This window comes from Giraffa tippelskirchi, chromosome 1, assembly GCF_054371585.1.
Source record: "Giraffa tippelskirchi isolate mGirTip1 chromosome 1, T2T-mGirTip1v1.2.pri, whole genome shotgun sequence".
Classification (NCBI taxonomy): Eukaryota; Metazoa; Chordata; class Mammalia; order Artiodactyla; family Giraffidae; genus Giraffa; species Giraffa tippelskirchi.
This window is the reverse complement of record NC_137275.1, coordinates 51888707-51903756: the sequence shown is the minus strand read 5'-3', so window position 1 is coordinate 51903756 and position 15050 is coordinate 51888707. Positions and strand designations below refer to the sequence as shown.

General features: G+C 39.7%; 1 protein-coding gene and 1 long non-coding RNA gene across 51 annotated transcripts in view; one reads left to right on the top strand and one right to left on the bottom strand.

The window, feature by feature from the left end:
- Window positions 1-15050, top strand: part of LIMCH1 (LIM and calponin homology domains 1) — a 385789-nt gene that overhangs the window by 351142 nt on the left and 19597 nt on the right. For 35 of the 50 annotated variants that reach the window (XM_081591125.1, XM_081591084.1, XM_081591077.1 and 32 more), the window contains 5 exons: window positions 1857-1947; window positions 3030-3193; window positions 5844-5949; window positions 10486-10526; window positions 13376-13456. In XM_081591125.1, the coding sequence (XP_081447251.1) occupies window positions 1857-1947; window positions 3030-3193; window positions 5844-5949; window positions 10486-10526; window positions 13376-13456 (483 nt within the window). Of the gene's footprint in view, window positions 1-1856; window positions 1948-3029; window positions 3194-5843; window positions 5950-10485; window positions 10527-13372; window positions 13457-15050 lie in introns of all 50 variants that reach the window. The other 15 variants (XM_081591066.1, XM_081591256.1, XM_081590991.1 and 12 more) reach the window with 1 other exon arrangement.
- Window positions 8390-12831, bottom strand: LOC145545932 (uncharacterized). The gene is made up of 2 exons (XR_014082345.1): window positions 12572-12831; window positions 8390-12482 (listed from the first exon to the last, which is right to left on the bottom strand). It is a non-coding gene; the product is annotated as an uncharacterized LOC145545932 (long non-coding RNA).

Here is a 15050-nt window from a genome sequence, read left to right as displayed (position 1 = left end):
TATTTTACAAAGTATTTAATAATGCCTTTTCTGAAACCAGTTTTATTCTTTATCTTAAAAACCTCTTAAAATTTATAAAATTTTCACGTACGCTTTAAAAATTGAACTTTAGCCCTTTACAATGAGACACTGTTACTAAAAAGCCACCATAGTCTTTAACTTATTCTCTTTGGTTATTGAGGGATATTCTAGCCCACATTTAATTCAGACTTTTATTTATTTTTCATTTACTGTAATATCACTGGGGGAATTTTGGAATTCACTCTAGAGTCAGCTGGCTTCCAACTGAAGGTAATTTAAAGTTACACTGATTTTGTGTTCTCATTACAGAGGCAATATTTAACATAGTAATCATGGAACACTTTGCAATACAGAAAATGCATTTTAAAAGAAAAAAAGTCATCCAAAATTTAAGAACATTAAAAATAATCACTGTTAACATTTTAGTGTATTTCCTTACTGTCTTTTTATATAATTTTCATATACTTATTAGCAAGTATGTTTGTGCATACACATAGTATATATAAAATCTTATATATGTAGGCATCGTAGTATATGTACACGTCACATTTTTTTAACTTAACGTTAGACAGTATTTTCACATATCATTAACTATTGTTCAGCACTTTTACAACTGCACAGTGTTTCCTTTTATGGATATACAGTAATTCATTCAACCATTTGCCAACTGTTGGTCATTTAGGTTGTTTCAAATTCTTTTAATGTTATTAATTCAATCAAGCATAAAACTGATACAATTGAGGTACTAATGAGGGAGAGGAGCATCACGGTGATGTGCCAAGTGGTTAGACAACAAATCAAAGAGTCACCTTAGTGGAAGAACAAGGAAGTAAAGGCTAAACTTGGGCCCTGGTTGTAGAAACAGAAAGAGATGCACATGAAGACTATTGTGTTAGACTTGACAAAAGATGGACCCTCTTGAAGTATGAGTTAAGAAACACTTCAAAGCTGAGTTTGTATGTTGGGGAAAACAAATGCCATAAACAGAAAGTATCAGATTTGGAGGAGGAGCTTTAGCGTGTTGAGGATGAGCATCATTTACCGTGATGCTGATGGTCAGCTCAGCTGAACTGAAGCTCTAATGGACTCTCCGGACTGGAGATGAAAGTACAAGTCATAAATGGATAGAGAATGTCGTGATGAATTCATGGGAAAATTGGATGCATTTGAAGGTGATCCTGCAGAGATGGAGGAAAATAGTTGAAGTTTTTAGGAATGACCCATATTTTCATGAGAAGGAAAGGAATCACCAGTAAAAGAAGAGGAGGAAGGGAGGAAGGGAAGGAAGGGGAGAGAGAATGGGAATCAGAACTTGGGTAACAGAGAGTGGTTGAGAGCGCAGGAAGGGAGAGAACTCCGAGAATAAAACGCACAATGCTAAGGGCCACTGGTGTCTGTGCTGAAGGCAAGCTACTGAGAGGTTAATTGCATCCTTGAAATATGTTTTTTCACATGTGTTATGACCCTAAGCCAACTTTAAAGGCATTTGGGAGGAAGTGGGTGGAATCTACGATTTTGAAAATTTGGTGGTGAAAGGAAGGAAAAAGTGGGGATGTGCATTTGAGGCAGTCAGAGGAGGCTGGAGGTCGTGGATGTGTGTGCCTTCACGATGTGCCGCTGCTTCAGCACTTCTGTTCTCCTCTGCGGAATGTCTCCTGACAAAACCAGCCTTTCACCATGAAGCTGCCTTGGAAGTAGGAGAGACTGAATTCATAGAGGCAGCTTGCCTTGTTGGCCTAAAAATTACTACTTGAAAAAACAGAAAGGAATCCTTCACGTTTTAGAACCTTCAAAGGGATAATTTATTCAAGGTGGGAAAAAAATCTTTCTTTTAGGCAACCACTGAAGAAACTGAAGCGAACAGTCAAGAAGATGAAAATGATGGTGAAGAAACAGAAAAAGGGAATACAGAAGTTGCCTCATCAGGTTTGTTTTTATAACAGACTAATTTTAAAGATAAATGGTAACTCTTAAACTATATTGAAAATAAAAAAGGTTAATGAAGGAGGAGAGTCTGTAACTGGTGTGGTTGTGCTGCCACCTAGTGGCATCCTGGGGGAAATTCTGACCGTATGATTTATCTTGTAAAAAAGCAAGGCTTTAGCGTCTTTGCTTCCTTATTATTTCTCAAAATAAGTAATGCTAAAAACTGAATGTTATATTTAACACAGTAATAGCAATTTAAAATAGCAGGTATAAAATATATCATAAAAATAGATCCTGAAACAGCAAAACTGGTGAATAATTTGAAAGAATAAGGTAATGCTACAAATATGAATAGTGAGTTCAAGTAGAGACTAACTCTTCCTAAAGCAGTATTGCTCAATATTTTTAACACATTTTTCTTTTGATAAAACATGAAAACTTCTCACCCTCCTTTAATACCAAATTATTTTTAAACAGCATCTTAAAATAAATGAAATGTCATTACTAAAAATTTTAGCATATACTTTTTCAAACTAGACTGTACCTCCACGCTTCAACATGCCCCTTCAGATGGTGACTTTTTCACCCACTTTATATATTCAAGAACACAATTTTCATTGTATTATATAAACTACACAACCGTTAACACATTCCTGTTACAAAAACTTGATGTTAAAAAGGAGTATTGAAATACAAAAGGAAGAGTCAGGTTGCCACTCATTTGGATAGAAATTTAGATAGAAATTATCTGTAAATGTTCTTCCATCCAACCCACCTCTCTTAATATTCTATGTCAGCGTTTTGTTTCATGTAGTGTTATTCATATGTTAACTGGGACTCTTATTCAGAATGTAGGTTTTCACCGTGATATGTTTTATGTTGCTTGATTTTTTAAATAATACCATGAAAAAGCCTAGAGAATCCTAGCATCCGAGGCTCTTTTGTACCTCTTATCACACTGTGATCCAGCTCCACGTTGCCCAGGACAAGATATGTACTCAGTGTACTTTGTGGTATGGCAGAACTGAGCCTTTATTACAGTTTTCATCTCCTTTATGTGTCTGAATGTAACTCCATTTCAGAGCCGCAGCTTTTTACAACAACTGTGACCAGATCCAGCCCTACTGTGGCTTTTGTGGAGCTTTCCCCTAGCCCTCAGCTGAAGAATGAGGTGCCAGAAGAGAAAGAGCAGAAGAAGCCAGAAGATGAAATGAGTGGAAAGGTGGAACTGGTGCTGTCACAAAAGGTGAGGTGGACTGAAGCCGTTACGGCCGCGGTTCTCATGGCTGCATGTTGCTGCCGGCTGCTGCCGCAGCACTGCTTCACAATGAAGGTTTATTTTCTCTCCTGATCTTTTTTCTATCTTTAAAATGTATACTTTTATAAAGAGAAATATAATACATGTTCACTGTAAAAAAAAAATAAGTGTGTGTAGAAGGATATCTGTAGAGTCCATTTGGGCTGATATAACAGAAAACCATAGTCTGGGTGGCTTATAAACAACAGAAATTTTTCTCTCAGTTCTAGAGCTGGAAGGTCCAAGATCAAGGCACCCATGGATTTGGTGTCTGGTGAGAGTCCACTTCCTGGTTCATAAGCAGCCATCCTTTTGCTGTGTCCTCACTTGGCAGAAGGGGCAAGGGAGCTCTCGAGTCCCTTGTGTAAGGACTATGAAAAAAATTGTTTTCAAGGGTTCTTAACTCTGTGTGTGTGTACATACACGCACCATATACCCTTTGTCTATCTGACAAACAGTGTTCTCAGAATAATATTGTTTAAACCATAAAATGCACAGGATTACCAAGTTTTCCTTGGTATCAAGTGGTACAAAGTACATATAATCACATGAATTCTTCTCTGTGGACCCCAGGTTAAGAATTTCCGCTAGTTGATTAGCAAATGGAATAATGGTCTTTGGACCCAATGCTTTTCACACCATGTGAATTTCTCCTTTCCCTATTGCACAGTTATCTTTTAGAGAAAGAAGGCAAGATGATGACAGTGGTTGCAACAGCTTTTATTTTCTGACTTCCTTAGAGAGTATTGCCTTTACAAATCCAAGTAGCAATGCACACAGTCTGACCTTTTACATAGTGGTTATTTTGAGCATTTCTGCTGATCATTAACTGTTTCACTTACAATCAGGCATTATCTGACACAGCTTTGTGTCAGACTCCACTATGGGGAAAATGGTATGAGGTTAAGATTTGAGGGTTGTCAACTTTGGTAAGTCTCGGTCTTAAGTTTTGCTGCATGTTTAACACTGAAGTTCATTTTGGACATCTGCTTGACCTCCATAATACAGAATGACTCACTGTATTTTCCTCAGGATTCCACTAGGGTCGAATATATTAGTCAGCAAGAAAAATAAAATCCTACTGAGAAGAAATTCTAGACATTGAATCATCCCAAGGACCAAACAAGAGATAAACTTATGATGAAACAAGTGCTCTAGAACCTCATTGACCCACTGGCCATCAAATTAATCTCTTCAAGGCCACCAGCCAATGAATCAGAGAAGGTCCTGTAAGAGCTGAAAGGACATGAACTGACACAGCCGCGCTTCTCATGCCGATCTCTGACTCTTAATATTAGTTGTCAGTTTGGTTATCTGTTCAGTCAGCAATCAGTTGATTAGAAGCAACAAATTGTAAGGAAGTGTTCTACCAAAGGCCATTCGATAGCAATAACCAGAAACATCTATTTTTACAAGCCAAACATAAAAATTTTTAAAGCCTGTAATTTTGGAGCTATTTACTATAAGGTTATGTGGGCTAACATGCTTCAAAAATCCTTTAGGGGCAATGTCCCTGTGGCACTGTTTGATATCACGGTTATTTACAATAATGCTTCTTTGTCAACAAGCACAGTATATTGTCTTTAATGTGCTTTGCACAACTTTGTGGGAAGTTATGTAGCATCTCAAGAATAATGCCCATTAGAATGTAATATTACTTTAATATTTAACACTAACATAGTTAAAAAAATTTTTAATCTTATGTGGAACATCTTACTTCCTGACATTACAAATTCAGTATTATGTAGTACCATGAAACTCTGGTTAATCCCAATGAGAAAATGAGACAGAGTGATGCATAATCTCAAAGACAGAATGTTGTCTTCTGAGTTTGAAGAAAGTTCAATTCAGTTCAGTCTCTCAGTCGTGTCCGACTTTTTGTGACCCCATGAATCGCAGCATACCAGGCCTCCCTGTCCATCACCAACTCCCAGAGTTTACCCAAACTCATGTCCATCGAGTCGGTGATGCCATCCAACCATCTCATCCTCTGTTGTCCTCTCCTCCTCCTGCCCCCAATCCTTCCCAGCATTAGGGTCTTTTCCTCTTCACATGAGGTGGCCAAAGTATTGGAGTTTCAGCTTCAACAGCAGTCCTTCCAATGAACACCCAGGACTGATCTCCTTTAGGATGGACTGGTTGGATCTCCTTGCAGTCCAAGGGACTCTCAAGAGTCTTCTCCAACACCACAGTTCAAAAGCATCACTTCTTCGACGCTCAGCTTTCTTCACCATCCAACTCTCACATCCACACATGACCACTGGAAAAACCATGGCCTTGACTAGACGGACCTTTGTTAGCAAAGTAATGTCTCTGCTTTTAAATATGCTATCTAGGTTGGTCATAACCTTCGAAAAGTGATCATCAAATTTGAAACAAAGTGATCATCAAATTTTTATGCTGTAGTTTGACTTCTATGAAAAACTGAACTCTGTATTAATGAAGGGGGTTTGGAGAAGGGACAACATTTTCTATTTACAATTTTAATGTTTGGGCTTATTTGCTTATGTAATAGCCATGGATCCTTACATTTTATTCCACCTGTGCATTTGTTAATGGCCAGTACCTATGATGCTTATGTCTGTTGCCTGTGTTCCAGGTGGTAAAGCCAAAATCTCCTGAGCCAGAAGCAACCCTGACATTTCCATTTCTAGACAAAATGCCTGAAACCAACCAGTCACCTTTGCCAAATCTCAATTCTCAAGGTAAAAAGAAGGAAATGTTTTGTTTTAGTTCTACATGTTCTGCTAGGTCCATTTGTAGTGAAGTAGTCTTTATTATAAAGATAGATTCCTTTTTTTATATTGATGTACCTTTAGCTATTGGGTTTTCCCAGAGTCCATGACGGCTGAATTAATAACATCAGAATGAGAGCTGGGGCTACATTCTCTGTTTGGCTTAACCGGGAACCCCAGCTGCTGGGACCATTTTGTCAGCCAGGTGCAGTAGGGCCTACACAAGTGTTTAATACCTGAAAATAATTTGTATTACCTCTAAAATGTTTTAAAAATTACAGAATAAAAATTCAAAAACTTTAATAGTTTTATCATGTCAGCTTCATTAATTGTTAATTATTAATCTCTAGTCTTCTTAAAAATATTCATTTAATTTGACAACAACTCACAATGATTTGACTGTGATTTTGGAGGGAAGTCAGATTTCCTTACTCTGTAATAGTTCCTGGATATGCATGATGATTACTGAGATATCATTCATGATCATAGATTAAATGTATTACTCATAACCAAAACTTTAAGCTTTCCGAAAATCTTTATGCCAAGAATATATATATATACACATCTATTGTACACATATATATAGACTGAGGATCTATCTTAATATAAATCATTTGTTTGATACATTTTCATACTTTTGATATAATGTGGACAGTGGTAGCCTCTAAAAATATTGGGTGTTTAAGGACTTATGAAGGTGTTAGAATGACAGTGACTACTGCAAACAGGGTTTTAGGCCCTGTTTACTTGTGAATTCACCCCCTTTGCTCTTTAGAAGCCCAGCTTGAATCCCTTTATCTTGGTAAGAACTGCATGTTCCCACACCACTAGAAAGGAGCTTTAAGGATGTGAACAGTGGAGTGATGGGGCCTGAGGATTCCGTGATTTGTAGGGACTGCTTCACAAGAGACAGACCACTGGCTTTACTGGCGTGAGTTCTTTCTCTTTACTGGTGTGATGTGAAAATGGCTAGACTTCAGGAGGCAAAAACTGTAAGATTTCTTGTTTTTCTTTTTTAATGTACTTTCCCTAGTACGTTTTATAGATTTATCAATCCAGGCAAAGGGAGATTGTACAGGTCATTGTGACTGGGGATTTGTTACTTTTCTTTTCAACGCTGGGCAGCTATTTGGCAGAATCTGAGTTGGCTTCCATTAGTCTTTGTTGAAGGCTGGGAAATAAGTTAGTCTCTAACTGCATAACAGGAAGTACTCAGGAGGGAATTAATTGGCATAGGTACTGATGATCACTAACTTCTTCTAAATGTGGAAACAAGTTTAATACTATCTTCAAAACATTTGATTTAAATTTGTCAGCCCTCCTGTCCTGAAGGGAATGGACAAAAATAAATTCTCCCAACTGGGCCAGGAATTGTTCACATTTAGATTTTAATTCTGCCCTATCTCTAGCACTTTTTTGTAGATAAGTAATATAAAAAGGAAGTAGATATTTTAAGCCATATTAATTAGTTAGTCTGTCTTATGTATTTTTCCATCTCATTATCTGTTGAAAGGCATTTCAATTTTGTAAAATGTGCTGTTGAATTAAGAGACTTTACTTCATGCTTTATCTAAGGTGAATGATAAAAAAATAACATTCAGTAGCACTAGAGCATTTCCAAAATCATTCTTCAAGATGAGATTATATTTGTCATACACGTGTTCCAAGTTCTTGTGTGGCTCATGGAACTGTAATTACAGCTGCAGGCTCTGGAGACAGAAGCCCCACATTCAGATTCTGTCTCTTCTGGTTCTTTTCTGTGTGATCTTACCCACTAAGTTCTTTCTAATCTCTGTCATCTGTAAACTGGAAATAATAATAGTTCAAACTTCGTAGGGCCATTGGAAGAATTAGATAGGATAAACAAAAAAAGAGAGAAAAGCATTTAGCTTAATACCTGGCCCAGAATAAGCGCTATAATATAATCTAGGAGCTGCAGAATGGTTGAATAGGAGTGGAAGTGTAAAGCAAGGTACTATGCAGGAATAAACCTTTCTCAAATGTTCTCCTTAAAAGAAGAGTGTTTATATTGTAGAGATATAGCTTAAGCAGTGATTTTCAAGCACGAGTGTATGACAGGGTCCCCTGTAGGACTGGTTAAAACACCGATCTCTGGGCTCTACCCCTGCCGTTTCTGATTCATTGAGTCAGGCCTGGGGCCACAGTATTTGCATTTCTAACAAGTTCCCCAAGTTGAGGCTGTTGCCGCAGACACAGGGATCATACTCTGGAAACCACTGGCTTGAAGTATGTGTTTAAATTGTGCACCAAGGACATCACTGGTAGATATAAAAATAACTGATACTTGTTTGGAGTGTATCAAGTTCTTTGTATCTTTCAAGAAGCAAAAGGCCTCTGATAAATGTATTCTTAAAAGACATGATTTGTCTTTAATTAGGGGGGAAGTATAGGGCTCTGCCCAGATATAAAAAGTCAGTGCACATTTAAGTTGCTAGTCAGAGGCTGCACATCAAGTCCAGAGGAGCCTGTAGGGTTGGGATCAGGAGTCTGGGAGCCACACCGAATATTCTGTCCCCAGTATGGTGATGTCACCACCATCACCACTAAGTCCTCTGTCTCTCGGCTAATCAGACAGGCTACCACAGATCTACTGGAGGCCCTAGTGATGCTCCACAGATTTCCCTCCAACATACACAGTGCATAAATAATCTTTAAATACTCCAAAAACATTCATAAAATACATTTAAAGATGACAATTTCCTTTTCTCAACTGTCTCCCAAGAGTAGAAAGATAGCTCAAATGGATGTTTCAGGGAAATATGTGCACATTTTAAAAACTGATGTCTTTATTTGCATCGAGAATGATGACAGATGAGCCCAGCACAAACGTTCAGGATGCAAATGCTTGCCTTGAGCTTCTGTCTGTTTGATGCTACCCCATTAGAGATACATACATATACACCCTTTTGCTGCACACATATGTAACTGCCATCACAGACTTCCATAATAACCTTTGTAAAGTGTGTAAAAATAATTGAACTCATCTCTGCTGTCTTTATACGTTTTTCTAGTGCTCTCCAAAAGCAATGTCAGCCATGCATTTTGCCCTTGCGTAGCACATTCTCCCTCCATATTGAGATTCAGCATCTTAAATATCACCTTTAAGTATGAGCCCCTAAAATCCAAACCAAAGGCAAACAATAGCATAAACTTACCCATCTATTGACTTTTGTCCACATCTTTGGGTTTTGTGTCTGTTTTATTGTGATACTTAGATTCTTAAATATAGGTACTTATAAAGAACATATATAACAGGAGTCTCCAACCGGGACTGGGCTGCATAGCAGGAAGTGAACAGTGGGCGAACATGTGAAGCTTCATGTGTGTTTACAGCTGCTCCCCATTGCCCGCATTACTGCCTGAGCTCCGCCTCTTGTCAGAGCAGCAGCGGTATTAGATTCTCATAGAAGCACAAACCCTACTGTGCAGTGCCCATGCGAGGGACCTAGGCTGTGCAGTGCTTATGAGAATCATCCTGAAGCCATCCCCTCCTCCCAGTCTGTAGAGAGGTTGTCTTCCATAGATTCCGTCCCTGATGCCAAAAAGGTTGGGGTCTGCTGATACATAAAGATGTACTTTAAATTCTTTCACCCTCGGTCCTTGTGTTGACGACAGCCAGACCTCCGTTAGTACTTGGGAGCACAGTTCTATTCAAGTCTCACCCCTGTTTTCATGGTTTTCTGTTTGTTCTGTTCTGCCATCTCATCTAGAGTCGCCTGGCACTGCCAGCATTCCGCTGAGAGTTCAGAACTCTTGGCGACGTTCCCAGTTTTTCTCCCAGTCAGGTAAAATGCATACTGGGGAGCTCTGTTTCTTTTGTGCAAAAACCCTTGCTGTGGGCAACCAGTGCTGTCTGGTACTTTTCTTCCTTTCTGATTCCAGGGGGGTGGGGCGTGGAAAGCTTGTTTCGGGCACACAGTTAGCAGAGTTAATTCTTTGATATCAGCACCAGTTAATACTAAAATTGGGGGAAAACTCATGGAATTTTACTTTGATTTTGAAAATCCAAAGAAACAATATTTACCTCTTTCTTTACGGTCCTCTTCTTTTTTCAAATAAAAAATAGAAGCATTTGGCAGGAGCTGGTCACGGTTCTCTTGTTAACTGTGTCACCCTCTCTACCTCCTGATGACATCTGGCCTCTGGGCTCCTTCTCCACGTCAGACAGTGGGGGCTGTCAGTCAAGCCAGAGTGCGAGGTGCATTACAGGCAGCACTCAGAGGAATAGATTTTGCTTTCTGTAGTCTAGTACCTGGTGCTAATTGTTGTGATCAATCATATTATACTGGTTGTGACTTCTCTTGGTGATGGGTACAAGCTACTTCAGAGGCCTGCTTTATCATGATTCTCTAGTGCTCTTGGCTTAACAAAAAAAAAGTTGGTTTGAAGCTTTTGTAGGAACCACACTCCATTGAAGAGGATCAAGAAGAAAGACAATTAGAAGCTACTCACCTTGTGATCTTTTTTCCCTTTCTTTCCGTACAGTGGATTCTCCAAGTAGTGAAAAGTCACCTGTAACTACACCTGTAAGTAACTCCTGTTAAGAAATAAGATCATGCATTTAGTGGATTTTAATTTATAAGGTGTTTAATTCACTTAGGATTCAATCCAAAATGGGCTCCAAACTTTTGATTGGAAAAGAATGTTTGTAAGTTGTGTATAATGCTATCAGTTGAGTCATGAAGAAAGACATGGATTATCGTTTTGAAAAGTTGAAAACAAAATGGCAAATCAGGAAAGTAAAATCAAAAAGTAATAAAATATGTAACTTCTGCAGGCATTCAAAAATCATTTTTAAATTTTTTAATTAAAAAATATGTTTTTCAAAATTTTTTTTCTCAATGGGACAGTACATTAACACAGTAGACTACTGGCATATAGGGCCCAGCCTGGCCTGTGTCTGGGTGACCCAAGCTGTCTGAGTTATACTCCTCACAGTCAGTATCTTGAATAATATTAACTGTACATTTAGTTTTCAATTTTTTATTTTGATGAAATGAAAAAAAGCATTTGCTAATTAAAATGTCAAGTCACATGACACTGTAAAAATTCCCCACTCCTGAGTTTTGCCTGAACACTCTCCGTAGACCTGACTCTTCTCTGAGCTGAGTGTTTCTGGCGCTGGGCCTGTCACCCTTACTCACTCTCTGAAATTCCCATTGAATCTGGAGCCTTCCTCTATGGGACAGTCAACTGTAGCATTTCTTGAGCTACCCAGGGGTCACCGCACAATCATTGATGTACCTTTGATTACAGACTTGCTAACCATATGACCCTGAAGGTGCTATAAATCTTTTCTGAAACTTGTCTTCCTTGGTCATACAATGAGATAGTAATACTTTCCTTTCAGGATGTGATGAGCTTCATTTGAAATGATTACACACAAATCTCTAGCATCATGCCTGATAGATGAATAAATCCTTCCCAGTGGCTGATGCAAGAGGCCCACCATAGCCAAAACTAATTCTTCTCTGTGGGTAAATTGTCTCACCTTAGGAATTCCTAAGTGCCTGTGCAGGATGGAGAAGGGTTGCATCACCCAGTATAACGTAATTCATTGATTTCCATCTTAATGACACAGGAACAACACTGTCAAATTGTTCTTGTCCCCCCTGGGCAGGGGTGGGGAAAAGGGCATCCTAAAGAGATACATTCTTATTTCTAAGGTATGAAAAATAGAATAAGAAAGAGACACATTACTGACCTATATAAGTGAATTCCCTGAAAATACTGACCTAAATTTGATGTTCTTTTGACCTTTTGTGGCCATCCCTACCGTTTGCAGGACCCACAAGCATGAGTATCGGTTGAGGCCCACATTTCACATGTCTAAGTACATTAAAGCTATACATTTTTATAATGTTAAAAACCAAGCCACACTCAGGGCCTGGCTCACATTCTCAGCCTGAAGATGCTTCATGACCGGACCAGCCACTGTGCTCCTGGGTGGTAGCCTGATCGTCTAGGGGCAGGGCAGGATGGCAGGTTGGCTGACCCAGGTATCTTGGGCAGTCACTAGGGCCCTTGAAACCTTGAATGAGATTGATTCTGTCCTGCTCCGCAGGCAGCCACAGCAGGTGGATTCTGCTTGCCACCCACCAGCCCAGACTCTTTCCCCTCCTCCCTACTCCCTCACCCTCACCCTGCTCCTCTCAGGGTTCTGAGACAGTGCTATGTGGCTCCCAAAACCACCCCATCAGAACAGAGGAGAGTGAAGAAGCACAGTTACTGGGGAGACTTCTTTTCCTCAGCATCTACCCTGGGTGACAAGGGAGGCCAACCTTAAATACAGCAGTCTCTCCACTTTGTCTGTCCACTTAAATACTGTCTGTCCACTTTGGCTGACTTTAGGGACCAGTTATGATTTTTCTTCCCCCCTTGGACTCTCAATCTCATTCATCTTCCATGGCCCAGGTGCCCACCTTGGTTTATGCATCCTGCTCCCATTATTTCCATTCACTCCCTTGATTCCCCAAATCACACTCACACACACACACACACACACACACACACACACACACACACACACACACACACACACACACACACACACACACACACACACACACACACACACACACACACACACACACACACACACACACACACACACACCTGTTTAAAAGACCAAAAAAAAACTCAAACAGGGGCTCTGTATCAATCTAGAGGGGTGAGATGGGGCGGGAGTTTCAGAAGGGAGGGGATATATGTATACCTATGGCTGATTCATGTTGAGGTTTGACAGAAAACAACAAAATTCTGTAAAGCAATTATCCTCCAATAAAAAAGTAAAATAACATAGGAAAAAAAAAAAAAGACCACAAAAAAAGTCTTTGTGTTTGAGTGTTTCTTGTGCAGGCCCTGGGCAGTTCTGCTGAAATAAGCACGCCTATTTGCTTGAACCCAGGATCAATATGCAGAATGAGATCTTATGCTCAGGAGCATGAATACATTTAAGAAATCACTTATAAGAGAAACGAAGCAAAAGCCTTCACATGCCAGTGGCTAATTACTTTGTGTTTTCATTAGCTTCAAAAAGGTTCACAGAATCATACCAGCATTCTGGAAGTAAACCAAAGAGGGATTAAGGCTAAAAAGTGGTTTCTGGGGAACTTCCCTGGTGGTCCAGTTGTTAAGACTCCATGCTCCCAATGCAGAGGGTATGAGTTCAATCCCTAGTCAAGGAACTAAGATCTGCATGCTAAGAAGAAAAAAAAAGTAGTTGCTGCCAACAAAGAGTACCTTTAGATATGGGAAGGCTTCTGCTTCTGCATGTCCATCTGAGTATCAGACTGGGGAGCTAACTGTGTCCCTTGTCCTGGCCTGGCCTTGAGGACCTGGTTGAATTTTGATCATGGTTTTATTTTCTAAGCAGTTTAAGTTCTGGGCGTGGGACCCAGAAGAGGAGCGCAGGCGACAGGAAAAATGGCAACAGGAGCAGGAACGTTTGCTCCAGGTACGAGTGGGTTTGCTGCTTTTTTCCCCTTCTTTTAGGAATGCTCTCTTAACTTCTGTTGTGTTAAATAGTTGTTTAGCACAGGAGATGCATGGACTCAGCTTCTTCTCAGAAGTTGTTGAGTCTAAGTTCATCCATTTTGTGTCCATGAGACAGAATGCCCGATGTCTAATTCCTCCCACCAGTGGTTACACTGATGAACATATGGAAAAAAAAGTTTCACTCAGAAAAAAATTCAGGTATTGATTAAGGGCCCACTGACCCATTCATCATTTCCTTAGCTACCAGTCAAATTCCAGTCTAACTAAGGGTGGGAAAAAAATCAGAAAGCTATTTGATAGCATACATGTGAAATAAAATTTAACCTGGGTCTTATACCTTAGGTAGACATACTTGCTCCATCTTTGAGCAAATGCTCCTAATTTGCAATTCTAGAAAAATTCTGGGAGTAAGGTGATCGTGCTCCTACTTGTTCTGTGCCAGGTTTGTGGAGCAACATGGCTTCAGAAAGGAACCAAGTAACCTTAGAAACTAACCTATGCTGAAAGCTCAGGGTGTGCCAGACCTGGCATATTTGTGGGTGCTTGACATACTTTATCTAATTTAATCCTCATGAAACTTGTCAACGTATGTCTTACTAGTCTCAGTATGCAACTGACGAAATCAAGGGTCAAAAAAAGATCGTCTTCCCAAGGCCACACCTCTAACAGATGTTGAGCCTTGTTTCAAATCTACGCCTGGATGACTCTGTTCTTTGCACTATATTCCCAATGGTATTGACTTTCTGCCTATGTGTAGAAAGCAGTGCTTAAAGCAAGTTTATTTTACTTTTTTTTCCCCCTTATATTTTTGTTCTTATTGTTTCAGCTTAATTCCCAGAGGTGGGGAGCAAGGGTCAGCTAGATAATCAATTGTAGTGTGGCTCTAAGTCTGCCCTTGTACCTTGACACTTTTCAAAATATCATAGGAGTAAATTTTCAATGCTAAATGCTAGTAAGAACTAAAGTCAGCAAAGTCCCAAGCTGTGGGGACTTTTACGTCCACTGGGAGGCCCCAGACCAGCCCTGGTCGTTTGTTCTTCTCTTAGACATCAGATGCCCATGTTTTCTGTGGTGACGCTGTGTCTGCCCCACTCTGGAAGGTGGCTGTGGTTTTAGGTGTGGATTGTAGGCTTAGGGCTAAGGTGTTTATGGGGAAGGAAGGGTGTGTGTGTGTGTGACAGACATACCCCACCTTTTACCTCTGAGTGAGGAAGACATCATCAATTCATCCTCTTGGTGAGGGAGACATGACATCAGCTCCTAGAACCAATAAACCTAAGAATCTTTGCTTGTTTTTCAGGTTTTGTAAAGTTTGAAGGTCTGTTTCCTCTATTCCAAAGCTCCCTGGAGTCTCTCTCTAGAACTTTACAATATTAGGTTTTGATAAAATTTTGACCTGAAGTTAAAAGCCTGCCATGGGTTGACCAACACTGGTTTTTACCAGAGCATTAATACAAACATTAGTTTCCAGACAATTCCATTAAGCCCTTTCGCTCCTAAGGTAATGACATAACAAGTAATACCTGGAGGAATTCTCAGTGCCTTTCCTAAGA